Source organism: Hibiscus syriacus, unplaced genomic scaffold (assembly GCF_006381635.1).
Source record: "Hibiscus syriacus cultivar Baekdansim isolate YM2019G1 unplaced genomic scaffold, ASM638163v2 tig00111132_pilon, whole genome shotgun sequence".
NCBI classification, from domain to species: Eukaryota; Viridiplantae; Streptophyta; class Magnoliopsida; order Malvales; family Malvaceae; genus Hibiscus; species Hibiscus syriacus.
Window position 1 is genome coordinate 384,582 of NW_024062992.1, and position 27,775 is coordinate 412,356.

The 27,775-nt window shown below is 35.0% G+C and overlaps 2 protein-coding genes across 3 annotated transcripts; one reads left to right on the forward strand and one right to left on the reverse strand.

Annotated features, from left to right (window-relative positions):
- Positions 1-422: 422 nt before the first annotated feature.
- Positions 423-4,628, reverse strand: LOC120154559 (multiple myeloma tumor-associated protein 2 homolog). Of its 2 annotated transcripts, XM_039166268.1 has the most exons (5): positions 4,501-4,628; positions 2,117-2,206; positions 1,691-1,958; positions 799-983; positions 423-768 (listed from the first exon to the last, which is right to left on the reverse strand). In XM_039166268.1, the coding sequence occupies exons 1-5, from the start codon at positions 4,541-4,543 to the stop codon at positions 653-655; spliced, it is 702 nt and encodes a 233-aa protein (XP_039022199.1). In that variant the 5' UTR covers positions 4,544-4,628; the 3' UTR covers positions 423-652. The 2 variants fall into 2 exon arrangements, with proteins under 2 accessions (XP_039022199.1, XP_039022198.1); XM_039166267.1 differs by having other exon boundaries at positions 423-983.
- Positions 4,629-16,028: 11,400 nt separating this feature from the next.
- Positions 16,029-16,694, forward strand: LOC120154574. The gene has a single exon (XM_039166278.1). The coding sequence runs from the start codon at positions 16,029-16,031 to the stop codon at positions 16,692-16,694; it is 666 nt and encodes a 221-aa protein (XP_039022209.1).
- Positions 16,695-27,775: the final 11,081 nt, after the last annotated feature.

Here is a 27,775-nt window from a genome sequence, read left to right on the forward strand (position 1 = left end):
AAACATAATTTAAAGACACAAAACAATGTTCTAAATATGATAATAAAATTAAAAATTTTAATATACTAAAAAATTTCCATATATGATTAACATAAATATAACATAAAATTTAGCGATTGAATTGTTAAATTTTATTCATAAAATAAATTATGTAAAATTTATTTAATTTTACACTAATATAAATAAATATATCTTCCCATCTCTCTAGAGAGAGAAAGCTCGAGGGTATTTTAAATTTTTTAACAAGAAAATGATTTCTTCAAAAAATATCTTATGGGTTGATTTGGTTTTTCGAAGATCCAAAGTAATATCTGATTCGACATGGCACTAGACCTGATAAACCTCTGTTTGAACCGGTCAATCAATCGGTCCAATTTTTTTCAACTACGCCTGAGAGATAGAATAAGTGATCCGAGCCCGAATAATTGCAACATAACATGATATGCCATCATAAACTCAAGCTTGAATTTCAACTCGCCTGCTTTCGACGGACAGGTCTGCATTCTCTTGCAAGTTACTACAAAACAAATCACACCATATAATTTTGTACCATTCCACCAAGGAAGAAAGGGCAGAAGAGAAACTAAGATATCAATCCATAACACAGGAAACAATACAAAGGTGGCCGTAAGATGTTCGATCCCGAACGGATTCATGCCCTCTTTTCCTTCTCCTTCTCCTTCTTATGGCTTCTCTTATCATCTGAATCACGAGAATACAGCTTCTCGTGTCTTTCATGCTTCCCATGCTTTTCGTGTCGCTTCTCATGTCTGTCGTGCTTTTCCCGTCGCTTCTCATGTCTGTCGTGCTTTTCCTGTCGCTTCTCCTCACGCCTCTTTCTCTTCCTGCTGCTTTCATATTCTGATTCACCTTCTTCAGCGTTTGCAGTTGATGGTACAGGTTCCTCCACCTTGACCATCTCAGGTGAGGCTTCCTTCTGAGTGGACGGAAGTGTGCTTGGATCTTCCCATGGACGTGGCATTCTGAGGCAAGTGCAAAACAAAATGTTAAAAAGAGGAGCAAAGTGAAAGTTAACAAGGGCAAAAGCTTGCAAAATGGACATGCTATCTAGAAAAATATGAACTATGGTATTCTCAAAGAGTTGATACCATTAATGCTATAGCAACAGCAGCCATGCACTTTTACATGAGGTATTCAAATACCAGAGACAAGTGTAAGACTAGAAAATATAGGCTTATATATGTATTATACTATAGACCAGAAAAAGATTTGAGTCTACATACTATAGAACCAAATAATTTAGTCCTTGCTCATTTGATTTTGATGCAAACAAACAAAATTGTAATAGTGTTGATGACAAACCATCTAAATGCATACGTACACTTCAGAAATTTCCTACTTTACTTCTATCTACAGATCTATATTTTAATCAAAAGGCATGGGGTGTTGGACTGTTGGTAGATGCTGTCATTTGGGATGCTTGATCAAACAGAGCACATCCGACATGACAAATTATCTAGCACCACTCCTCAGAGATTGTATCTAAAATGACCCCCCTCACTCCCTAGAACCCGAAATAGCAGCAAATTTCATTTATGCTCTTAAAAGGAATTCATAATTGAGAATAATATAAAATCCTGTCAATCAATTTGCAATCCCCACAGCATTGCTTATTGTACAATCATATCTTGAGAACTTATTTTTCAGATAATATGAATCCTTCACATACCTTGAGAAACCAAGACCGTCTACTCGTGCTGCTTCGGCATGGCCTGCACCCAAGTCCTCAGCAGTGGACCCTCGTTTCACAAGTTCAGAAAGCTCGTGCTTATCAAGGCGATTCCCTTGAGGTTGACTAGAGCGTTTAGGAGCCAGTCCAAGAGCCTCCCTCATGGCCTGCTCCTCTTCTTCTTTGACTCTTCTAATCTCTTCTTTTAGAGCCTCTGCCTCCGAACCCTTGGAATTTTTATCCCTTGTATACCAGTGCAAATCCTTCCCTATAAAAGAATAACTTCATGAGTTGATAGGCTTTTGCTTAAGACCACCCAGTATTCCAGTATGGTTCATTAAAAAATGGATGACATAAACACTCACCCTCTAGCTTACAAAAATACAATTGCTTTGTACTGCAAAATGAAATAAGATAAAATCATACCTTTTTGCCATCTCCCAATGGATGCCTTAATACTGTGACCAAGATAATTCTCCCTATGTTTATCCACCTTTACATCATCCCAGCTAAATTCTGCATGTCACAAGAAAATACCCATTGGTATAACTCACCTAGAATATAGTTCATGGAGAATAAAGAGAAATTGATATAATTTAGGCAATGCTATACTTGAATTCATGTAACTAATGTGAAAACAAGATGTAGAAACAAATACTTTTGTCAAATACAAAAGAAATAATATAAATTCCTCAAATCCTAAAATCTCTAATATTATGTCTCAAAACTTGATATACTAAATCATGTAAAGCACTCAAAATATAAAAAATTTAGATGTCCAAAGCTAGTTGAAAGATCAATAGTGTCAATCCTCAACCGGGTGAGAGGACTGTACTTCAAATTCTAGCATTTTGTACTCTTTTCATCCATCCTTCTCCAAATGGCCAGTTAAGTAAAATGGTAAGTTGCTCATAGGCAGCCAAGAACAAATGGATAGTTAGCATCTAGTAATTGGAGATTCCACTACTCCTATCAAACCAACAATGGTCTTCGCAATTTTCTTTTCCTTTCTTTTTTCAAAATATATTTTAAATTACTCGCAAAATTCGCTCAATAAAGGAAGCAGATCAATACGCATAAAGATGATAGTTGTGTGTGTCTATGTATGCATGTGTATCGAGAAGTAATATATACAAATATATATTTAACATTTTCATCATACGATCAAATGCATTAATGCTGACATGTTTTATTTTTCCTTCAATTAATTTTCAACAAGCAGAACCAGTAATATCTTTTATTTTTTCAACACCATTGGTTCAACAAGCGTCTTCAGTTTGCAATCTTTTTGGCTAACCTTTTATCAGAATTCTGAGCGTACAGAAGAATGTAGAATTTCAAAGTGGGGTTTCTTTTCTAAAGAATTTCAAAATTCTGAAATAATTAAATATATATTGGAAAAGTAAAAACTGGAATTTTCTAAATTATTAGGACTTGAATGAGAATAAAGAAATTCCTAGCTTTTTAATAAGATGTGGCTTATATAACAAATAGGTACCTAAAGTATTTTTTGGTCAAAATAAGTATCTAAAGTTATCTTTTGGTCAAAATAAGTATCTAAAGTTATCTTTTGGTCAAAATAGGTACCTAAAGTATTCAATTTTTTTTCATCCAAGTACCTAAAGAACTCTTTAATTAATGTCACATGTCAACTTTTTTAGAACTTAGATGAAAAGTTTGAATAGTTTTGGTACCTATTTTGACATAAAATACTTTAGGTACATATTTTGACTAAAAAGATAACTTTAGGTATTTATTTTGACCAAAAAAATACTTTAGGTACTTGAATGAAAAATAAAGTATACTTTAGGTACTTATTTTTTATATAAGCCATAAGATGTCAATATTTATTATGTTCCTCCTTTTATGCATCTTTTCCTTTTTTTAGTTCTAACTACAAAAACTATTTTAATAAGATTTCATGAAAAAAATTGAGATCTAGAATAGAAAACAGTTCCATAATGGAGATAGAAATGAGAAAGAAACAAGGTTTCCTTTATGTCAGCTATGCCAATTGCCAAATTGGTAAATAATGATAGCTCCCCAGTTTTATCTATCCGCAATATGCAGACAACAATTAAGGCATAAAGTTGAAGTTTGCTTCTTGTTCTCAATATTAACGTATCTGGCAGGATAAACACATTTCCAGAGCTAGTAAGTTCTAGTTTTAAGTAACTAATTAGTAGATTAGGTACGACTGTTGTTCAACTTCAAACACGGCACTCATAAGCAAAATTTATTTTGATTACACAAGAAAAGCCTGTCAGTTTAGATGAATTGAAAATTCAACTTTAAGTTTTCTGCCATGAAATTCACGCTTATTAATTGCCCTTATATTTATGGGATAAGCCCAAACTCAAACATCTTACATGTAAATCCTGCTTCAGAACAGAAAATTCAGGTTTCTAAGGAAACAAAATTGTGTGTATTATAGCTTTAGAATGACAGCCAAATACAAAGAAATAGGGATGAAGGAAGACAAGCAGTTCATAATTATATGACTATGATATGACCAACCTGAAATTACCATTAAAAATATGAATTATTCAGAATTCAAAATTAGTTAAAAGGGAAAAATTAACCCACGAATCCAGATCGCAAAATTCTCTTCGCTGCATAAATTTCAATTTCTAATTCCTTTTGTCTCTTATCATTCAATTAAAGAAAATCCAAACAAAAGGGCTGAGAACCATAAATTGTTGCTATAATTATTACTTTTTTAAACTCAAATTGAATTACGGAACCTAAGAACACGAAAACCATAGAAAACATATAAAACAAAAAGGAGGAAAAAAGACGGGGAAACCTACGATCTCGGCCACCACGAACGCCACCTCTGGTTGGATGATACATTTTTCTCCTTTCTCTTTCAAATTCAACGAGCACGAGAGTCTTTCTTCTTTCGATTGCTTGGCTTCTGTGCTACCCTTTATTTATGTAAGGCTTAATTCCCAAATAAGTTCCCAAACTATTTATTTATTTTTTTCAAATAAGTGCCTACAATTTATTTTTTATCCATCCGAGTGTCTAACATTACAAACGTTACTCTTTTAGGTGCTCAGGTCATCAACACTGTTAGTTTTTCCCGTTAAGTGACACATGTCAAAATCTAGTAATTTTAAAAAATTTATATAAAATTTTAAAAAATTTATATAAAATTTTAAAAAATTAAATTATATATTTTATAAAAAGAAAAAATATAAATTTCAAAATAACTCCTAAACTTTGAAAACTTTCATTTCAACCCTAAACCCACATCGATCGTCGCTCTTTATCGTCGAAAAAGCTCCACTCGGCCTCCCCTCCCCTCGGCGACCATAACCCCTATGAAATTATGATTGGTTGACGATCAATTGACCACAAATCAACATTTTAAATCTCACGAACCCTAATAAGGAAATTATGATCCCATATGGTTTTGACGGTTAATCGGCAACAATTACGATGACATATAACTAGTATGATGTCAAGGACTACGTCAACGACGACAATGGTGGCCGGAGAAGGCGTCGACGGTGGATTAATGTTAGAATTTAGTATTTTAGGGTTGTTTTATAATATAAGAAAAGTTTATGGTTTTTTATAAACATAATTTTTCAAAAAAATTTTTATAAAAAATAAATTTCAAAATCATCAGTGTTGACACCTGGCACTTAACAGGAAAAACTAACGGTATTGACAACCTGGGCACCTAAAAGGGTAACGTTTATAACGTTAGGCACTAGGATGGGTAAAAAAAACTGTAGGCACTTATTTGGTAAAAAAACGCATAGTTTAGGCACTTATTTGAGAATTAAGCCTTTATATAATGGATAAATGCAAATTCTTCTATTAGTCCTTGTACAAGTATAACTTGCTGATTTAATCCTTGTATCCTAATTTTATTATTCTTGATCTGTTATTTGTCAAATTTTAAATTTCATTAGATCGGATTTTTGTTAATGTATTGCTCAAATGTTAAAATTTAATTTTAGTTTTTTATTAATTTGAGGTCAGTATATGGCAGTATCTATTCAAAGATAATTCTCAACCGTCTGATATTTCTTATGTTCAAACTCAAGACCTCAAGAAATAACAACAATTCCTTTGTCACCGATGTCAATTGGTTCATGCAATTTTTTTATTACACTGAATTTAAATGAAAAATTAGTATCCTAGACACTAAACCTTAACTAACTAATTTCTATTTGATAATGAGTTGACTAAAAATTAAGGTTAACATGTTTTTTTTCCTTTTTTGATTAAAGGTTAATATGTTATTTTTTTCACAAACCAAACGACCTTGATGATAAATGAATTGTTGTTATTCTTTGAGGTATTGGGTTCGAGCACCAGGAATGTTAGGAGTGTGAGCGTTTAATGTCAAATAATTGAGAGATCTTCAAACAAATACTACCTTATATTTATCTCAAACTAATAAAAAAAAGATTAATATGTTAGGTTATATATTAAGGGTATGATTTCAAATTACACATGAGTTAACTTTTTGATATCTCATTTTTAGATTAGTGAGATATTTACTCTAAAATACTTGTGTGCTTGTAACATCCTCAATTTGATCTAGATGAAAATCGAGCCAGAGATGTTAACGAAACTCAAATTAAAACGAAATGTTCATAAAACATATATAATATCAACTTAAAATCATCGAAACAAAATCGAATAATAACAATTCAAATCACATCTTCGATGTTATCATTTAATAGTCAAACATTATTTCCATTATAACTTAAATTCATGCTTAGGGACTATTTTCAAACTCATGAAAGTTCAAGTACTTATCTATAAATATTAGAACTATGAGAATTGTCCACTTAAACAAACATTGTCACACAATCATTACATAACCATATTATGGTTATTATTATAAAATTTAATCATTTCACAACGATATATTGCTTAAGGTTGAAATTAATTGTTTTTAAAAGTTTAGAGACTTAATTTGAATTAACAAAAATCTGAACTTATACTAACAAACCATACATTGGACTTATATCAAACATAATATTCTTAAACATAAGAAGCATTAATAATACGTTAATATAAACAATGATCAAGAACCAATTATTAATCTTTCAAAAATTTAAGAACTAAAATGTAAATATTAAAAATTATAAAGATCATTAAAGGCATTAATTTTTAATATATATTTTTATCAATAAAGTTTCCTTCCAAAAATATGAATTTAAAAAAAACGAGAATCGGACATTATATGACAAAGTTATGAATTAAAAACAAATATAAAATTTCAATATTAATGGCTCAACATCGATACCATGAGTATGACATCGATACCAGACAAGGCCGGCCCTGAGCTCAGGCGGGGAGTGCGACCGCCTAGGGCCCAGGTTTAGAGGGGCCCATTCTTCCCAAACATTTTTAACCTCGCAAAACACAAAATCACGTCAAAATAAATATCCAGGAAAAACATGACTCTTAATCTATCTTGGAGGGGGCCCATTCTTCTCAACTTTATATCTTGTTTTCTGTAAGCACCAATATTTTTTTTAAAAAAAAGGGGGGTTATACCCTGCACCACCACTTGCCCATTTCTTTAATATCCCCAACTGTTGCCCATGCTCCACTAATTACCCACGCCATGCTACACGCCTACGCCCATGCCCTGCAAAATAAAAGAGATTCCATCAGTAAACAATTAAGGTGGGGCCAGCAAAGGAGAATAATATTAAATGGGGGCTCTCGACCAAAAAATAGAAAACACATACAGAAAATGAGGTTCATCAACAAGGTCAGAAAGCAAAAAACGAGAGCAAAAACCGGAGATACAAACGTAACCAAAATCAGGGGTAAGGAGGAGGAGAGAACAAAAAAATAGATTGTAAGTGTGAAGAAAAACAAGGGTTCCCCATCTCATTTCTTTTACACAGTCAATGTAATCAAGGGAGCTTTTCCTCACAATTTTTTCTAAGGAGCAATGCGAAAGAAGCAATTTTCGCTATTACGCATATTCTTTACTTTTAAATGTTTTGTGTGTGTATGAAATTGAAATGCAAGTAACAACACAAAATAGGAGATAGAAGCTCTCCGAAACTGTTCGAACCACATTAGTCCAGGGATAGAGTGTTGGGTTTCGTTCGGGAACTTTGCATAATAGTATTAGGATTAGTTCTTATTTTAGGGTTTTGAAATAAAAAGAGAGAGGAGGTGATGGGTAGCTAGGGCGGCCCTGAGCCCAGACGGGGAGTGCGATCGCCTAGGGCCTAGGTTTGGATGGGGCTCATTCTTCCCAAACATTATTAACCTCGCAAAGCACAAAATCACGTCAAAATAAATATCTAGGAAAAGCATGACTCTCAATCTATCTTGGAGGGGGCCCATTCTTCTCAACTTTCTATCTTGTTTCCTGTAAGCACCAATATTTTTTTAAAAATAGGGGACATACCCTGCACCACCACTTTCCCATGTCTTTAATATCCCCAACTGTTGCCCATGCTCCACTAATTACCCACGCCCCACTAATTACCCACGCCATACTACACGCCTACACCAATTCCTTGCAAAATAAAAGAGATTCCATCAGTAAACAATTAAGGTGGGGGCAACATATTATGGGAAGCAAAGGAGAACAATATTAAATGGGGGCTCTCGACCAAAAAATAGAAAACATAGGCATAAAAGAAGGTTCATCAACAAGGTCAGAAAGTAAAAAAAATGAGAGCAAAAATCAGAGATATACATGTAACCAAAATCAGGGGTAGGGAGGAGGAGAGAAAAAAAATTGTAAATGTGGAGAAAAACAGGGGTTCCCCATCTCATTTCTTTTACACAGCAAGGGAACTTTTCCTCACAATTTTTTCTAAAGAGCAATGCGAAAGAAGCAATTTTCGGTATTATGCATATTCTTTACTTTTAAATGTTTTGTGTGTGTATGAAATTGAAATGCAAGTAACGAAACAAAATAGAGATAGAAGCTCACCGAAACTGTTCGAGCCACTGGAGTCCAGGGATGGAGTGTTGGGTTTCCTTCGGGAACTTTGCATAATAGTATTAGGGTTAGTTCTTATTTTAGGGTTTTGAAATAAAAATAAAAAAGAGGAGGTGATGGGTAGCATCCATTGAAGAAGAAGAGAGTAGAGAAGTGAAGAACGGTGCTGGTGGGGGGTGTTAACAAATGAAGATAAGGGAAAATTTTCATCTAAAGCATATATATATATATATATATATATATATATATATATATTATTTCATTAAAATGACCGCGTTTCAGTGGGTTAGTCAACCCGTGTTTTGTGAGTGGGATAATAGCGTGTGAAATCCATCAGTTTTAGAAATGATACGTTTTAGTCCTCAAATTGAGTCTTTTAAGTTTTTAATTCGGTCTTTATACTTTAATCTCTTTTAATTTTAGGCCTGAACGTATTGTATTTATTTCTGTTGTTTAGACATTTCAATTTTAATTTTTTCATGTTTCGTTTTAGTCTCGAGGTCGAAGTTTGCATGTTTATAATTCTGTCTATTTATTTTAAGTACATTTAATTTTAGTCCTAGTGTTAATTTCTTTAATTTTTGTTGTTTAGACATTAGGATTCTATATTTTTACATGTTAGTACTGTAGGCTGTTTTGTAATTTTTCCATTTTTTATGTCTGATTTTAATTTTTTTTGGGGTTAATTCGTTTAGGTCCTTAGGTTGTGCGTGTTTTGTATTTTAGTCAATAGTCTATTCACTTCTATTTTATTTCGAATTAAGCTTTAATTTTTGATTTATTTTAATTTAACCCTTTTCATGTTTAATTTTAGCTTAGTAATTTAAAATTTATGCAATTAGGTCCCCGAACTTCGATTCGATTTTTGATATTGACATAATTAAATGGGTTAAATTTAGGGGATAATTCGAGTTGGCCCTCGCGTAAACGCTCGAGGGACCACTTCGGTTATTCGATTCAATAATTAATTAAAATAAAAAATGATTAATATTAGAGCCTATATTTTTAGGTTTGAGCCCCTAGGTTCTTTAATTTTCATAATTTGATATCGTAAGCTAGAAAAAGCCTTAATTTATTTTAGAATAATTAGAATTAAATAAAATTTTGTTTGATTGCATTGTTTTTTTTAAAACTTAAGGCACTGTTCACTTATTATTGGCCGAAATTTATTCTTGAATTTTAAGTTATTTTTTAAGGGCCCTTATCTCTTATTTTACCTAGGGCCCTTAAAATGTCAGGACCGACCCTGATACCAAACACCCATTTTTGATGCTAAATGTTGATTTCGATACTAAAAATCATTTTAGAATCACCAATGTCAATACTAAAAATTGAATTTTGATACTAAAACTCCCAAAATCTCAAAATCTATTCTCTTAAGTTCTAGGACACCTCAAATTACTTACTACTTCACCTCACAATTCAAATTAACAATATTTAATATCAAATTAAACTCAACATGCAACTAAATTCATGGTTCAACATACCAAATCAACTTATCTTGCACAATATATTTGAGTTTATTAACATATAATCATCACAACCCACGTCTAAGTATCACCTAGACACTTCATGTATTATTTGTATGTATATTTTATAATCTAATCAAATCACGAAATCATCTTGTTATGCATTAATTCATGGAGTCGATTTTTCATGCACCTTAACATATCAAATTAACATAAATCATGCAATATGAAATCAAAACACATATCTTTTAACTTCATGAATTATTTTATACTAGAGTATATTTACATTTCATCTTTATGACACACATATGACTTCACAAATATCAAATCATTCACTTATAATCAATACATAACATAAAACTTTTGAATTTAAATTTAAAAAAATTATCTAATTTAATTACACAATCAAAAGATATATGCCACCCTTTAGGAGTTTAAACACAAAAAAATACATTATTTATTTCGAAAGTAACTTACAACGTCCTAAATACAATAAAAAACGATCAAACTTATTTTCTGAAATTGTGAAACAAGAGTGTGTGAGTTTATATAGCTTATTGAGGTAGTCAACATAATACATATCGAATGAACATAACATATTAACTTGTCTTTATCATGCTTAAATGACAAATGATATATATCACTACATGAACTTTCATGACAAGAACTAATATCATATACCTAACTACTACCAGTTTAGGATACCAAATAATCATATTCAATATTTCATAGAATCATTATTATATTTATCCATTAACTTAGTCTATTGACTTTCATAACAAGAATTTATATCATATAAAGTTATTATTTAGCCCATTGAATTATAGGTAGCTATAGATGCAATTTTTTTTATCTAAATCGTCGTCCATTAATTGAGAATGCTCTTCCTCCAACATCATCAATGACCAACAACTTCCCTCCAACATCATCAAATAAGGATCATAATTCAAACTCTAACATAAACTCAAATGGACTATATGACATGTCAATTGTATCCAAACTAAAAGTATCATAAAAAAAGTAACACTTAACATATATTGACTAATCAAATGAGTCGTAGTTCCTTATCATTTATAACATATTTTGATTTATGTTTTCATAACACATTCTATCTTATTTTTTGAAGACACCAAAATTTTCCCTTTAATATTATATAATATATTTACATTATAATTTATATTACATTATAAAATTTATTACATATATCATTCACATATTTACATATTTGTTACATTTTGGCAGGCCCAAAACCAAATCATGCGAGGCCCAAACGAATGCCCTGGTCTAACCTAGACCCCAAACACACACGCAGACCAGTTAGTTAGGGTTTCCAGAACCCTAGCATTCCAAGCGGCGCAACATCAAACCCCGAAGACTCCTCCACTGCCGAGTCTCCTGTTGATTCCTTCGCCCCAACAACAACCCACGGCTCTCTTTCTCTCGGGCGCAGCAACATGTTGTTATAGGACACCAAAAATAGCAAATAACAAGTGTTTTAGTCCAAATACAACACTGAAAATTCGGAACAAAATAGCATATAAATACCCATGTAATCAACACAATGAACACATACGGTTGTACACAAATATCACAATATTACACGAGGAAATATCGAGAGAAATACGATACAAGTTTGGAGTCTTTTGTAACACGATTTGCAGTGAAATAATAGGTAAACATCTTACCTTGCTTTCGGTTTGTTCTTTGACTTGCATGTGCCATTTCGCTTTTGTTTAAAAACACTGGTTTGCCGATGAACGGAGGGGTTGGTTGGGATCTTCTTTCGTAGATCTAGCCCCAAAGGCACATTTTTTATGAAAATCATTTTGATTTTTGGAAAAAAGGATTAAAAAAGCTTTCGGGATTTTAAAAAATATATGTGTGGCCTGAAACTTGAAGTAAGCGGCGGCAGTTCATCCTTGTGATGAACAATTGAGAGGAAAATAAGAACAGGGGGTCTCGGCTTGAAGCATATTAAATGGAGGAAAATGAGAGTTAAAAGAAATTATTTGGGTTTTATACAACCCATTAAATCGACCTGCGACCCGACCCGTTTTCCCTCCAGACTTGCGTGTTTTATTTTAAAATAGGGTAAACCACGCTTTTGGTCCCTTCTGTTTACAAACTTCCATTTTAGCCCCAAATTTGATTCTGAGCTCGAATTTCCTTTCAAATTGGCCCCCTAAATTTTATCTTTTTCAAACTAATCCTTTTATTATTACTTTTATATATATGTTTTGTATTTTATTTTATTTATTAATTTTATTTTATTTATTTCCTTTTTTATAATCATTATTTTTATTATATATATTTAGTTATATTTCTCATTTTCCTTATTTTTTTGTTTTCTATTTATTTATATTATATTGCTATTTATTATTATTATTTATTATTTATTATTTTTATTATATATATATATTTAATTATATTTCTTATGTTTTTTATTTTTTTGTTTTCTATTTATTTATATTATATCACTATTTTTTATTATTAGTTTTCTATTTATTTTCTATTATTTTTATTATATATATATATATATATATATATAATTATATTTCTTATGTTCCTTATTTTTTCCGTTTTCTATTGGTTTATATTATATTATATTACTTATTTCTATATTCTATCTATTTATTTTTTTATATTTTATTTTTTATTTTTATTATCTCCCTTATATTTGTTCCATCTATTTATTTATGTGTATTTTCCTCTTATGTTGATTAGTTGTTTGTTATGTATATATATTATTATTGCTTTTTTTCGTTTTATTCATTTTCATTTTATTATATATCTTATTCTTATCTTTTTATTTTCTTTTTCCATCTTCTTTATTTTATTTTATTTTATTTTTTATTCACTTTTTCTTCTTTTTATTTTCTTTGTGTTATTTCATTTGTTGTTTTATTTTCTTTGATTTATTTTTCTTTTTTTTTGTTAATTCTCATTTTTATTTAACATTTTATATCTTTTAAGGGTGTTTCAATAAATCGGAGGTAAGTAATTTGGATCGTAATTTTACCTTTTAATTTAAATTTACAACTTTCCTAATTAAGACAACTGGAAATTACGTAGTACCGAAAGGGCGGTTCAAGGGTGCTAATCCTTCCTTGACCGTAACCGACTCCCGAACCCGACACATCTTTGGTAAGACGCAGACTAGGTAAGAAATAAGGTATTCGATATACCTATTTGCTTTAAAATAAAAGATCGGTGGCGACTCCTAATCTATTTTCCTAAGTCGAAGCCCAATTTTGGGCCCACCCGAAAGGCGGTTCTGACAGCTTGGCGACTCCACTGGGGACAAAGGTAAGTGAGTAAGGCTAAGGTAATTTACAATTGTCTTTTTAACGAAAAGGGTAAGTTTAAATTTTACGGTAACATTTCGATCCTTATTGCTTACTTTTGATTATATTTTCGAGTAAATAGTTGTACTAACCGTTTTCTAATGATTTCAGCCCAAACTTATTTTCCATCTAAGGCTCTATACACGAGCTCTGAACCTTATTTAAGTGAGGGTGAAAGTGACGCCTTCGTGTGAATTTATTCACCGTGCGGGTATAAGGGAATGTTTCCTCTCAAGTTTAACTTAGTTCACAGGAGCCTGTAATGGGTTCAGGATTAAGGGTCTGGCAAGCCCAAGGGGGCACCAGTAAGGAGAACTTGGGTACCATTTTTTAGAACCTAAACTGTGATACTATGGAGAATTAGAGCCTACCCCAAAACCACATTTCAAACCTTAGGATGTTTTTACCCTAACTATGTTGTTTTTTTTTTCCTTTCATTTATTTTTTCTTTACATTCATTATTTTTTTCCTTATTTTTACTAACCTTTTGCTTTCGTGTTTGTTTTTTTTAGCATTTGCATCATAAAAGAGGCTATTAATCCGATCTTTGATTCAATTCTGGAACTCGGAATATAGTTGCTTCACCTTTAACCGGGAGGACATGGTGCCCACTATCGAAGAGTATACTACACTACTATACTGCGAAAGCATCAGACTAGAGAGGGCATATATCAAACACATCAAGAGTCAACCTTTTAATAATGGACTGGCCAAGATTACAGGGGTTGATGAAAAATGGGTGACTGACCGACTCCGACACAAAGGTAGCGGGGAAGGAATTGAGTGGATCCACATAAAGCAACTAATGAAGAACCATCCTGATGAATGGAAGACTATAGTCCTTTTTGCACTGGGTTTGTATTATTTGATTATCTTTTCGAAGACTTTGGGGTGCATCGAGGCAGCCGTGGTGGAACTATTTGAACAATTCCCGAGGTGAGTCAACCCAGTACCATCTATCTTAGCTGAGACCTTTCGGTCTCTCAATCATTACAGAAGAACTGGCGACGGAAGGTTCATTGGGTGTGTTCAGCTCCTTCAAGTCTGGATTCAAAACCATTTCTGGAAGACTAACGAGGTTACCTACTGCTATTTCAGCACCACATATTCACCTTTGGGAGAGTTCATCACTATGAAATGACATGAAGACACATCAAAGGAAAAGTGGATGAAAGTCTTCACTCATCTTCAAGACCGGGATATTGTCTGGAGAGCCCACTAGTTGTTCTACAGTGACATTCTTTTCTGGTGTGGGGATTCTGGCACTATGACCCTAATTGGACTATGGGGCAAAGTTGGATAATCTCCGCTGTTGGCACTTCGACAGTATGGGGCACACCAGTTTATCCTGTCCATATACAGATTATCTGTATCAGAGTTTGTGTACCATGGTGATAAATATAAGAAGATGATCAAAGAGGTAGCCGAGTCATGGAAGAGAGTGTTCTGGATGGATGTCGTGGATGCCAAAAACATGCTTACTCCAGATTATTTGGAGTGGCGAAGATTAAGGAAAAACGACAACATCCCGGTGCCAGATTGTGAGGACACTCAGACCATGGAGGAACATCTCAGGCATGTCCCTTCCGAACTTGAGATAGCAAAGGCAGAATTTGAAGCTACGAATAATGAGCTGAAGCAGAGGGCAAGGGAACTTGAAGATGAACGCTATCAGTGGAAGCTAGATGCCGACACTCAGAAAGATCGAGCAGACAAACTAGAGAATGAACAAAAGAAAATCCGTTTCGAGCTCGAAGACTTTATAAAGGGGTATCAAGATAAAGGCAAGGATAACTCCAAGTTGAAAGTAACCTCTGAATATTGGAAAGACGAAGCTCACAACCTGAAAAGGAAGTTCGTGGGGCCTGATGAAAGAGCTTGGAAGGAACAACTGAAGACGACTCAGAGGCGCTTAGCAGATAGTCAACATCAGAACCAACGCTTGAGAATCCGGGTGGTTGATCTAGATAAGCAACATGAGAGAGATGGCAAGACAATAGCTGAGTTAGAAGCCATTGTAGATGGGTTCAAGAAGCAAGCGAACAAACTTCAGATAGTACCATTTGACGGAGGTTTACAGTGGCGTTTCCATTGGGAACAAGCACAGCAAAGGGTAAAGGCCAGAGACGCAGTCATCCATGATTTCCTGGATCAAGTACATAAGGCAGTCCGTCATCTACACGGCCTGTCAAGGGAAGCTAGAGTGGTTCAACAAGGCATTCAACCAGTGACAGATGAAGGAAGAAGACTTGTCAACCTACTAGAAGATGTTTAGGGTCTAGAGGATTTAGTATGGATGTACCTTTGATTGTTTTTATGTCTCTTAAAAGATAAAACATTTTTGTCTAAATAAGAATTATTTATAATAATTGACACTTTTCTGGATCAATGCCACTAAATTACATACATCATGCATTGCATACTTTGCATTTTATATTTCATGTTTATTTTTATATTTTTCCATGTTTTTACATTCGTATTAACTAACATAACATGTCTCAGAAAGAGTAAACACCAACTTACCTCTACAAGCTCAAGACACACATCACCATCACAACACTCGAACAAAAAAAAGACAAATGGAAGCTAGAATCGAGAAAATTGAAGAGAACATGGCGAAATTGCAGAAAGAACTCGAAGATAAGATAACCCAAAATAGTCAGAGTACCCTGGATTCTATCATGAAAAGCCAGAAATCTTTAGTTAACCAAATCGTTGCTAAGTTGTCGAGTTTACAGCAGGCCAGTGCACCTTGGGTAGGTTCATCCGAGAGGGTAGCTATACCACTGACCCCACAAGTAATTGTCTCATCCGGGATCTTACCCGGACTACAAGGTGACTCATCTGCCACAAAAGGGAAAGTTGTATCGGCTGCAAATATACAAACTTCTGCAACTAACCCTGACAGTCATCCGGACGACTGCCTTATCCTGGATTTTAACGAGGAGGATAAGGCAAAGAAGATGGAAGAGAATATCAAAATACTGGAAGACCAGATAAAGATGGTCAAAGGGGACAACGACTATTATGGGGTGGATGCAATGGAGCTGAGCTTGGTTCCCAATTTGGTGCTTCCACCAAAATTCAAAGTCCCGGAGTTGGAGAAGTTCGACGAGAACAGCTGCCCTTCAGCCCAAATCACTATGTTTTGTCAGAAGATGACCGAATATAGGGGAAATGACCAACTCCTGATCCACTGCTTCCAGGAGAGCCTGTCTGGTTCATCTATCCGGTGGTACAACTAGCTCAGCCGAACTCATATCAAGACGTGGAAAGACTTAGCCAAGTCTTTCTTAGAGAAGTACAAGCATATTAATGATATAAGACCAGACCGAGTTATGCTACAGAGCTTGGAGAAGAAGCATAATGAGAATTTCTGACAGTACGCATAAAGATGGAGGGATTTGTCTGTGCAAGTTCATCCACCCTTGGATGAAAATGAAACTAGAAAGCTGTTTGTACAGACCCTGAAGGCACCTTACTTTGGGCACCTGGTGGCTATTACATCAGGAACTTTCTCAGATCTAGTCATGGCTGGTGAAATGATTGAGTTAAACAAGGAAAAATTGAGGGAGGTGACTCTAGTAAAAAGCCTCCCATGAAAAACAAAGAGCAATAGATTAACAATGTCAACACCTACAACGCCAACAAAGGCGTTATGATCTCAAGTTCAAAAATAACTGCAGCTGTACCATCCGGTACTTTTAACTAAGCTCAGAGAGAACCAAGTAAAGAAAGAGAGCAGTTCGATCTCATTCCCATGTCATATAAAGAGTTATATCAATAGCTCTTCGACACTCACGTGGTGTCGCCTTACCCTATGGATCCAATAAAGCCCCCTTACCCGAGATGGTTTGACGAGAACGCTCACTGTGAATATCATGACGGTGTGCAAGGGCATTCAATCGAAAATTATCTCGCATTTAAGAGGCTTATACAACGAATGAGTAACAAGAATTGGATCCATTTCAACTCGGGAACACCGAATGTCGCCCAGGATCCCTTGCTCAATCATCAGGAAACATGAATCAACGTAGTCACCACCGAGAACGGCAAGAGAATCAAAACCAGTGTTTCGGAAGTTAAAGCTCCTTTTGCTTGGGTATGGAGTTAAATGGTAAAGGCGAGGCTTCTTGTACCCCATTCACGTGCAGCAAGGATTGAAGATGGTAACCATTGATGTTACCACAACGAAGAGGGGCATAAGGTGCAAGATTGCCCAGAATTCAAGTCATTAGTCCAGCTCATGATAGACAAGAAAGAGCTGGAATTTTATGAAGAAATTCATGATTCCCCAGAAGCAGACGTTTGCGCTACTGAAGAATCATCGGAAAGAGGATTTGGTAGGGGTAGTCCTTTGATAATTACCCCTAAAGCAAAGATGACAAAAACAACACTAGCCAAGGTGGTGATTATAGCACCTTGGCCTTGTCAATACAAGGACAATCGACAAGTGCTATGGAAGTACGAATGCCAGGTGAGTACTTCCAAAGGGTGTGATAACAATATGGGGCAGAGACCACTTGAACCTTTCAAAGAAGATGTGCTGGATATAAACGAACCTATAAAGGAGGAAGAAGCTAAAGAATTCCACATATTCCTGAAGCATAATGAGTAAAGTATTGTAGAACAGCTCCACAACTTGCCAACACGCACCTCAATATTAACGTTATTGTTAAACTCAGAGGCACATCAGGAGGCACTGTTGAAAGTCCTTAATCAAACGTTCGTGCCACAACACATACCAGTCAGCAAGATGGATCGACTGGTGAACAATATTCAAGCTGATAATCTCATCTCATTTTCAGATGATGAGATTTCATCCGGAGGGAGAGGTCGAACAAAGGCGTTACACATTACTACCTACTATAAAGGGCACGCTTTACTAAGTGTTTTAATCGACAATGACTCAGCATTGAACGTAATTCCTTTAATCACATTGAAAATGCTACCAATAGATACCTCACACATGAGAGCCTTCCAGAATATGGTTCGAGCATTTGATGGGACCAAGAGAGAGGTTATTGGTAAGATCGAGGTGTCGTTGACCATCGGACCTACCACCTATGATGTCGAGTTCCTAGTGTTGAATATCATGCCTTCTTATAACTGTCTTTTGGGGATGTCATAGATTCATCAAGTAGGTGCAGTACCGTCCACACTGCATCAAAAAGTTAAATTTGTTATTGATGGGGCCTTAGTAATCATCAATACTGAGGAAGATATCATAGGGAGTGTGACCACGGAGACCCCATACATCGAACTAGATAAAGAAGCGGTGGAGTGCTCATTCCGCTCCTTAGAGTTTGTGAATGCCACATTCATGGTAGAAGGAAGAAGAATCCCTAAACCTCGACTTTCCAAGTGTGCCAGAATGGAAATCATGCAGACTTTGGGAAGAGGCGCCATGACCGGAAGAGGTTTTGGGAAACATTTGCAAAGAATGATTAATCTCATCCTTCCTGTCTCAAAATTAGATCAATTTGGGCTTGGTTCTCAGCTCAGTTACCATGAAAAGAGGAAGAAAATCCAGAATAATTGGAAAAGAAGAATAGCCAGGTAACTGGAAGTGACTTTCAACGGGAACCCATGATATTCCCACATCTTTACCATACGTTCAAGTCATGTTTGAGACCACCTTGTCAGATTTAGAAGCGGCTCTGGAAGATCTGAACATCAATGTCGTGACCACAGAAGACGTTGACAATGTAGATAGATCCAGAATTTGCCCTCTGCCACTTGGGTTCGTGCCTAGTAGCTGGTCGATGGAAGAACTACATGTGGTTTACAAGAGTCTTTTAGAGTAATATTCGAATTATCCCTATTTTCCTATACCCAGGGCAATAGGTGATCTTTTGTAAGGGTGAATAAACATTTTGATTTTAATTCAATAAAATATGCAAATTTTCTTCATGACAAATAATTATTTTGTTTTATTTTTCTTGAATTCATTTTCTATTTCCTTCATTTCAGTACGCATCTGATTCTCTTTCGAATTTAATTCTTTGACTGTTTCGTGTGGGATATTTCCTCTCACGCATACATATCTTCTTTGTTCCTTCAGGACCCCAGATAACGATAATGCAGGCACTGATGATCCTGATCCAGAAGTGGATTTTGAATCGGTCATTTGTCTCGGGGAATTTGATGAATGCGATAATGAAGAGGAGTGCAACTTGCCTACCAAATTATTGAGAATGGTATAAATATAAGATAAACAAATACTTCCACATGAGGAGACGATCGAAGTCTAGAATCTGGGCACTGAAGATGATAGAAAAGAGGTTAAAATCGGCACAACTCTTTCAGCTGAAGCAAGACAGAACTTGATAGTCTTACTTCAAGAATACAGAGATGTGTTCACCTGGTCGTATCAAGACATGCCGGAGCTAGACACGGATATGGTGGTCTATAAACTACCAATCAAGCCAGAATGCAAACCAGTACATCAAAAGCTGAGAAGGATGCGACCTTAGATGCTCCTTAAAATCAAAGAGGAAGTCAAGAAGCAATTCGATGTTGGTTTCCTCCAGGTAGCCAAGTATCCGGAGTGGGTGGCCAACATAGTTCATGTTTTGAAGAAAGATGAGAAAGTACGCATGTGTGTCGATTACCGGGACCTTAACAAGGCGAGCCCTAAAGACAAATTCCCTCTACCTCACATTGACACTTTAGTGGAAAACACAGTTGGGAAAGCTTTCTTTTCATTCATGGATGTATTCTCATGTTACAACTACATCAAGATGCATCCTGAAGAAATGGAAAAGACCACGTTTGTCACAATATGGGGAACTTTCTGTTATAAAGTAATGCCCTTCGGATTGAAAAATGTTGGGGCAACATATCAGAGAGCCATGGTGACATTGTTCCACGACATGATGCACAAAAAAATCGAGGTTTATATCGACGACATGATTGTCAAGTACAAACCAAGAATGAACATGTTGAGAACCTGAGAAAGCTCTTCCAGAGATTGAGAAAGTTTCAACTGTGACTGAACCCTAGCAAGTGCACCTTTGCGATAACATCCGAGAAGCTATTAGGCTTCGTAGTCAGTAGGAAAGGCATTGAGGTTGATCCCGATAAAGTTAAGGCTATCCAAAATCTGCCTTCCCCATGAATACAGAAGGAGGTTCGAGGTTTTCTGGGTAGATTAAATTACATAGCACGGTTCATATCTCAGTTAACCGACAAGTGTGATCCAATCTTCCGTCTTCTCTGAAAGAACAACTCTGGAGCTTGGGATGAAAGCTGCCAAATTGCATTCTAGAAAGTAAATGAGTATTAGTCTCACACTCCTGTCCTGATGTCCCCTATCCCGAGCAAACATTTGTTCTTGTATCTCTCCATATTCAAGAACTCAATGGGGTGTGTAATGGGTCAACATGATGAGCCCGGAAGGAAGGAAAGAGCCAACTACTACTTGAGCAAGAAGTTCACCGATTACGAGTTCAGATATCCTCCTATCGAAAAAGTTTGTTGTGCTCTAGTCTGGGCTACAAAGAGACTCAGGTAATACATGTTGTATCACACTACTTGGCTGATTTTCAAGTTAGATCCTTTAAAGTACATGATAGGTGTACCTACTCTATCTGGAATGTTAGCCCGATGGCAAATGCTCTTGTCTAAATTTGACATCGAGTATGTGAGCCAGAAAACAATAAAAGGAAGTGTCATATTGAGTTATTGGCAAGTAGAACCGATGAGAATTACCAGCCATTGGACTTTGATTTCCCATACGAAGACTTGATGGCTATATCCTTAGAAGAAGCAGGTACTCCAACAGACAGTTCTTGGAGAATGCATTTCGATGGTGCATCAAATGCATTAGGACATGGCATCGGGACAATCTTGATCTCTCCGGAAGGGAATCACTACCCATTTACCAGCAGATTGAACTTCGATTGCACCAATAACATGGTAGAGTATGAAACATGTGTCTTGGGAATTCGAGCTGTACTGGGGCAAAAGATAAAGACCTTGCAGATATACGGAGATTCGACATTAGTAATCTACCAGCTCCGTGGAGAATGGGAAACCAAGGATACAAAGCTGATGGAATACCAGAAGCTAATATTGGATATGATCAAAGAGTTTGATGAAGTCACATTCCACTACGTTCCTAGAGAAGAAAATCAAATGGCTGACACTTTAGCTACCTTGGCAGCCGCATTCAAGGCTGGCGGGGAGTCTGTAATGATGCCAATTGACATGCAGTCGTATAAGTACCCGACTCATTGTTACCAAATTGAATAAGTGAAAGACACTAAGCCTTGGTACCACTACATTCTGCAGTACATCAAGAATAAGAATTATCAAGAGAAAGCCATCGAAACCGATAAAAACCATTAGAAGGATGGCAGTTGGATACGTCCTTGACGGGGAGGTCTTGTACAAGTAAAAGTCATAATCAAGTCTTGTAGAAGAAGTACATGACGGAGTTTGTGGAGCACATGCAAATTGACATATAATGTCAAGACAAATAATGAGATGCAGATATTTTTTGTCTACACTGGAAAGTGATTGCATCAACTATGCTAGAAGATGTCATAAGTGTCAGATTTACGGAGATAAAATAAATGTTCCACCTCATCCACTTCATGTAATGACATCACCATGGCCTTTCTCTGTGTGGGGCATGGATATTATCGGGAAAATCCATCCGAAGGCTTCAAATGGTCATCGATTCATTCTTTTGGCAATCGATTATTTCACCAAATTGGTAGAGGCTACATCATATGCTAGTATCATTCAGTCCACTATATGCAAGTTTTTGAAAAAAGAGATTATATGTCGGTATGGTCTACCTGAAAGGATCATTATCGATAATGCTATAAACTTGAACAACAAGATGATGGACACTACTTATGAACAGTTCAACATAAAGCATCACAATTCTACTGCTTACAGACCAAAGATAAATGGAGCAGTAGAAGCAACAAACAAAAACATCAAAAAAATAGTAGAAAAAATGACCGAGACTTACAAAGACTGGCATGAGAAGTTGCATTTTGCTTTGTTTGGTTACCGAACCTCGATACGAACCTCGACTGGGGAAACTCCATTTTCACTAGCTTTTGGAATGAAAGTAGTGCTACCCATTGAAGTAGAGATTTCGTCACTTCGGGTCTTGACCGAAGTCAAACTGGATGATGCAGAAAGGGTGCAATCCCGATATGATCAACTGAACCTGATAGATAAAAAGAGACTGAAAGCCATTCACCATGGTCAAATCTATCAGAAGCGAATGATTCGAGCACATGGCAAGAAAGTGCTCCTGAGAATATTCTGTGAAGGAGATCTAGTGTTAAAAAAAATTTAGCCCGTTCAGAAAGATTTCAGAGGAAAATGGACGCCAAATTGGGAAGGACCTTATGTCGTGAAAAAGGTCTTTTCTGGAGGAGCCCTTGTCCTGGCTGAAATGGACGGACCTGAACTGCCACATCCCATCAATTCGGATGCAGTCAAGAAATACTTCGCTTAGGATGAAAACCCGAGATGGCATCCTAAGTTGGAAAAAAAGAGCAAAAAAGAGAAAAATATTTAGGGTGAAAACCCGAAAGGGCACCCTAAATTGGAAAAAAGAAAAAAGAGAAAAAAGAACAAAAGAAAAAGAGAAAAGAAAAATAAGGTGGGTTCAAGATGAAAACCCGTAAAGGGCATCTTGTAACCAAGGATGGGTCCAAGTTGAAAACCCGAAAGGGTGATTTGTACATCGATCAATAAAATCCAGACAGTGGAAACATCCCGACATCTGAATCTTCTACAAACTCAACGAGTCGGAGAAAGGTCGCACTCTTATGAACGTTGTCGTATTTTCGAAGATTCTTTGACAAAGGCTGTGTTCAAGGTCACCTAATGGCTTTTCACCTCAGAAGTGCCCACATTATCGAGATATAAGACATTCATTCATACTTCATCATGTATTCATTTCCCAGAATGTTTGTCACGTATTATTTGTTCTTTTTCCCTTATGAATAAAGACGATCTTTTTCTCTAAATCAGTTCCTTTTGAGCATCTTGAATTGAACTTAAACCTAATGATTTATTTACTTATGCAAAAGATAATCGCATATTACTATACAAAGATTCATTGAAAAGTACAGGTACCCAGAAGCCGATCAAGGCTCATGCACATACTTGAGATGGTTGAGAAACGTTTCCCAAATAAGGAAAAATAGAGTGTGCACATCATATCAGAACGTTAAAGAATTCAATATCATGAATCAGAACTTTAAGATTCCACAAGCACGATTCCAGACAGGCAATCGGAGATCGAGATTTCTCTCAAGAGCCCAAAATAACGCATGTTGCATATGAATTTTAGGCATACCTAAGAGCATTGCATCCATAACAGCACATATATGCATAACTTTGCAGTTTTTAATTAGAGCCAATTTCAACTTCACAGCGAAGGATATTGGACTCGATGCGACACAATTTGTTCGAGAGTAGATTTCAACTTCACGACGAAGGATATCTAACTTGAAATCAAACAATGCTTGGATTTCAACTTCATGACGAAGGATATTCAAGTCAAGGCTCAACTTCACGACATAGGGGCCATCCACGATTTCAACTCCATGACGGAGGATATCGTGCCCACATCCACGATTTAAACTTCACGATGAAGGATCTCGTGCCAACTCTACATTGGATTTCAACTTCACGACGAAGGATATCCAATTCAAAGCTCAACTTCACGGTGAATGGGCTTCTCAATTTTATTTAAGAGCCAATTTCAACTTCAAGACGAAGGATATTGGACTCGAAACAGCACAAGCTTGGATTTCAACTTCACGACGAAGGATATTCAAGCCAAGGCTCAACTTCATGACGAATGGGCCATCCACGGTTTCAACTTCACGACGAAGGGAATCGTACACACAAGCAGTATCCATCTCTAGATTGGATTTCAACTTCACGACGAAGGATATCCAACTCAAAGGAGTGTCTGTCAATAAACTTTCCAGTTTCAGAGTCAATTTCAACTTCACAGTGAAGGATATTGGCCTCGAAACAACACAACATACATTGGATTTCAACTTCACAACGAAGGATATCCAATTCCAAAGCTCAACTTCACGAAAAAGGGGCCATATATGATTCCAACTCCACAACGAAGGGTATCGTACCCCAACAGATTGACTCATCTTCACGATGAATGAGTTATCTGCAACACAGCAACACCGAAGTCTTCAAGTCATGTTTCAGCTTCAAGACGAAGTATCTTTGGCTAGAAGACGATCCATGAGCTACTTCCTAATACTCTGAGTTCAATTTCAACTTCACGACGAATGATTCGTGCTCAGAATTTTCCAGTTTTGACTCAACCTCATGACGAGGGAGTCATTTCGTGATTCAGATTGACAAATCAGTCATTACATAAGATTTCAACTCTACAACAGAGGACATTCGATATGGACGACATTTGTGTCTTTTAATTTTTGCTCTATTTTCGTTACACGATAATGAGCAAAGAGGGGCAGTTGAAGACACCAAAATTCACCCTTTAATATTATATAATATATTTACATTATAATTTATATTACATGATACAATTTATTACATTTATCATTCACATATTTACATATTTGTTACATTTTGGCAGGCCTAAAACCAAATCATGTGTGGCCCAAACAAACTCACTAGTCCAACCCTGACCCCAAACACATACACAGACCAGCTAGCTAGGGTTTCTAGAACCCTAACATTCCAAGCAACGCAGCATCACACCCCGAAGACTCCTCCACGCCGAGTCTCCCGTCGATTCCTTCGCCCCAACAACAACCCACGACTCTCTTTCTCTCGGGCGCAGCAACGTGTTGTTATAGGACACCAAAAATAGCAAATAACAAGTGTTTTAGTCCAAATACAACACTGAAAATTCGGGAAAATAGCATATAAATGCCCATGTAATCAACACAATGGACACACATGGTTGTACACAAATATCACAAGATTACACGAGGAAATATTGAGAGAAATATGATACAAGTTTGGAGTCTTTTGTAACACGATTTGCAGTGAAATAATAGGTAAAAATCTTACCTTGCTTTCGGTTTGTTCTTTGACTTGCATGTACCATTTCGCTTTTATTTAAAAACATTGGTTTGCCGATGAACGGAGGGGTTGGTCGGGATCTTCTTTCGTACATCTAGCCCCAGAGGCACGTTTTTTATGAAAACCGTTTTGATTTTTGGAAAAAATGATTAAAAAAACTTTCGAGATTTATAAAAAATATGGCGTTCAATGGAGGCGACGAGGCAGCGTATGGCCTGAAACTGGAAGTAAGCGGAGGCAGTTCATCCTTGTGATGAATAATTGAGAGGAAAATAAGAACAGGGGGTCTCGACTTGAAGCATATTAAATGGAGGAAAATGAGAGTTAAAAGAAATTATTTGGGTTTTATACAACCCATTAAATCGACCTGCGGCCCAACCCATTTTCCCTCCAGACCCGCGTGTTTTGTTTTAAAATAGGGTAAACCACGCTTTTGGTCCCTTCTGTTTACAAACTTCCATTTTAGCCCCAAATTTGATTCTGAGCTCGGATTTCCTTTTAAGTTGGCCCCCTAAATTTTATCTTTTTTCAAACTAATCCTTTTATTATTACTATTATATATACGGTTTGTATTTTATTTTATTTATTTATTTTATTTTATTTATTTCCTTTTTTATAATTATTTTTTATTTTTTTATATATATATAATTAGATTTCTTATTTTACTTATTTTTTGTTTTCTATTTATTTATATTATATTACTATTTATTTATTATTATTTTTCTATTTATTTTCTATTATTTCTATCATATAGATATATATTTAATTATATTTCTTATTTTACTTATTTTTTTCGTTTTTATTGGTTTATATTATATTACTATTTATTATTATTATTTATTATTATTATTATTAATATTCTATTTATATTAAATTATATTACTTATTTCTATATTCTATCTATTTATTTTTTTATATTTTCTTTTTCTTTTTTATTTTTATCCTTTTTTATCTCCCTTATATTTGTTCCATCTACTTATTTATTTGTATTTTCCTTTTATGTTGTTTAGTTTTGTTATGTATATATATTATTATTACTTTTTTCCGTTTTATTCATTTTCATTTTATTATATATCTTATTCTTATTTTTTTTCTTTTTCCATCTTCTTTATTTTATTTTATTTTTTTCACTTTTTCGTCTTTTTATTTTCTTTGATTTCTTTTTCTTTTTTTGTTAATTCTCATTTTTTATTTAACATTTTATATCTTTTAAGGGTGTTTAAATTAATCGAAGTTAAGTAATTTGGATCGTCATTTTACCTTTTAATTTAAATTTACAACTTTCTTAATTAAGACAACTAGAAATTACGTAGTATCGAAAGGGCGGTTCAAGGGTGTTAATCCTTCATTGACCGTAATCGACTCCCAAACTCTATATATCTTTGGTAAGACGCAGATCAGGTAAGAAATAAAGTATCCGATCTACCTATTTGCTTTAAAATAAAATATCGGTGACGATTCCTAATCCATTTTCCTAAGTCGAAGCCCAATTCCGGGCCCACCCAAAAGACGGTTCCGACATTTTTAATCTTTCAAATCACATAACATTAGAGCTTCACATATAACATGTTTTCTTGATACGTATATCATGAACATATGAAATTTAACATAATATATTTTTGTTTCATACTTACCTATCAAATTAATTTAATTTATGCTTTGACATCACACATATCATAATCTTATAAGCTTATCATAGCATGTTCATTAAACACGTCAAAAGGTAAATAAATTTATCAAAATTATTTTAATATTTACTTCGTCATTTCTCTATGTGAGCTCAAAATACACCAATTGAATTCATCTATAACAATTGTTAAAACATCAAATCGAAATAACACTAAGTCACTCAAACATACAAACTACAATCATCGTATACTTCATATCATTATACCAATCTTAACGGCCCGATTGTCCTCTCCAAATAGGAGTTTCTTGAACTGGTTTACCTTATGCATAAAATTAAACATATAATTCATCAATCAACCATAGAAAACACATAACGTCACCTTGTACTAATTTACATAGACCTTAACTTTTCGAATGATTAGACTTTGATGTTCTAAAACCCTATGTAACACCCCAATTTAGGGGTTATATTTAAGAAATTAAAAGTGGATAATTTAATTGGTATTTTTGGAAGAAATTGGAGATTAAATTGTAAAATCGTAAAGTTAGCATACCATTTTAAGAAGTGCAGGAAGTTCAGTGACTAAACTCATGGTTTACCCATTTTTCTTTTAGAGATAATATAAACCCTATT

Coding starts and splice junctions, on each gene's coding strand:
- LOC120154574 (XM_039166278.1), top strand. CDS start 16,029: ATGGAAGCTAGAATCGAGAAAATTGAAGAGAACATGGCGAAATTGCAG.
- LOC120154559 (XM_039166267.1), bottom strand. CDS start 4,543: ATGTATCATCCAACCAGAGGTGGCGTTCGTGGTGGCCGAGATC. Junction 1,959..2,116: donor CATTGGGAGATGGCAAAAAG/GTATGATTTTAT, acceptor ATTCTTTTATAG/GGAAGGATTTGCACTGGTAT. Junction 984..1,690: donor GACGGTCTTGGTTTCTCAAG/GTATGTGAAGGA, acceptor CACTTGCCTCAG/AATGCCACGTCCATGGGAAG.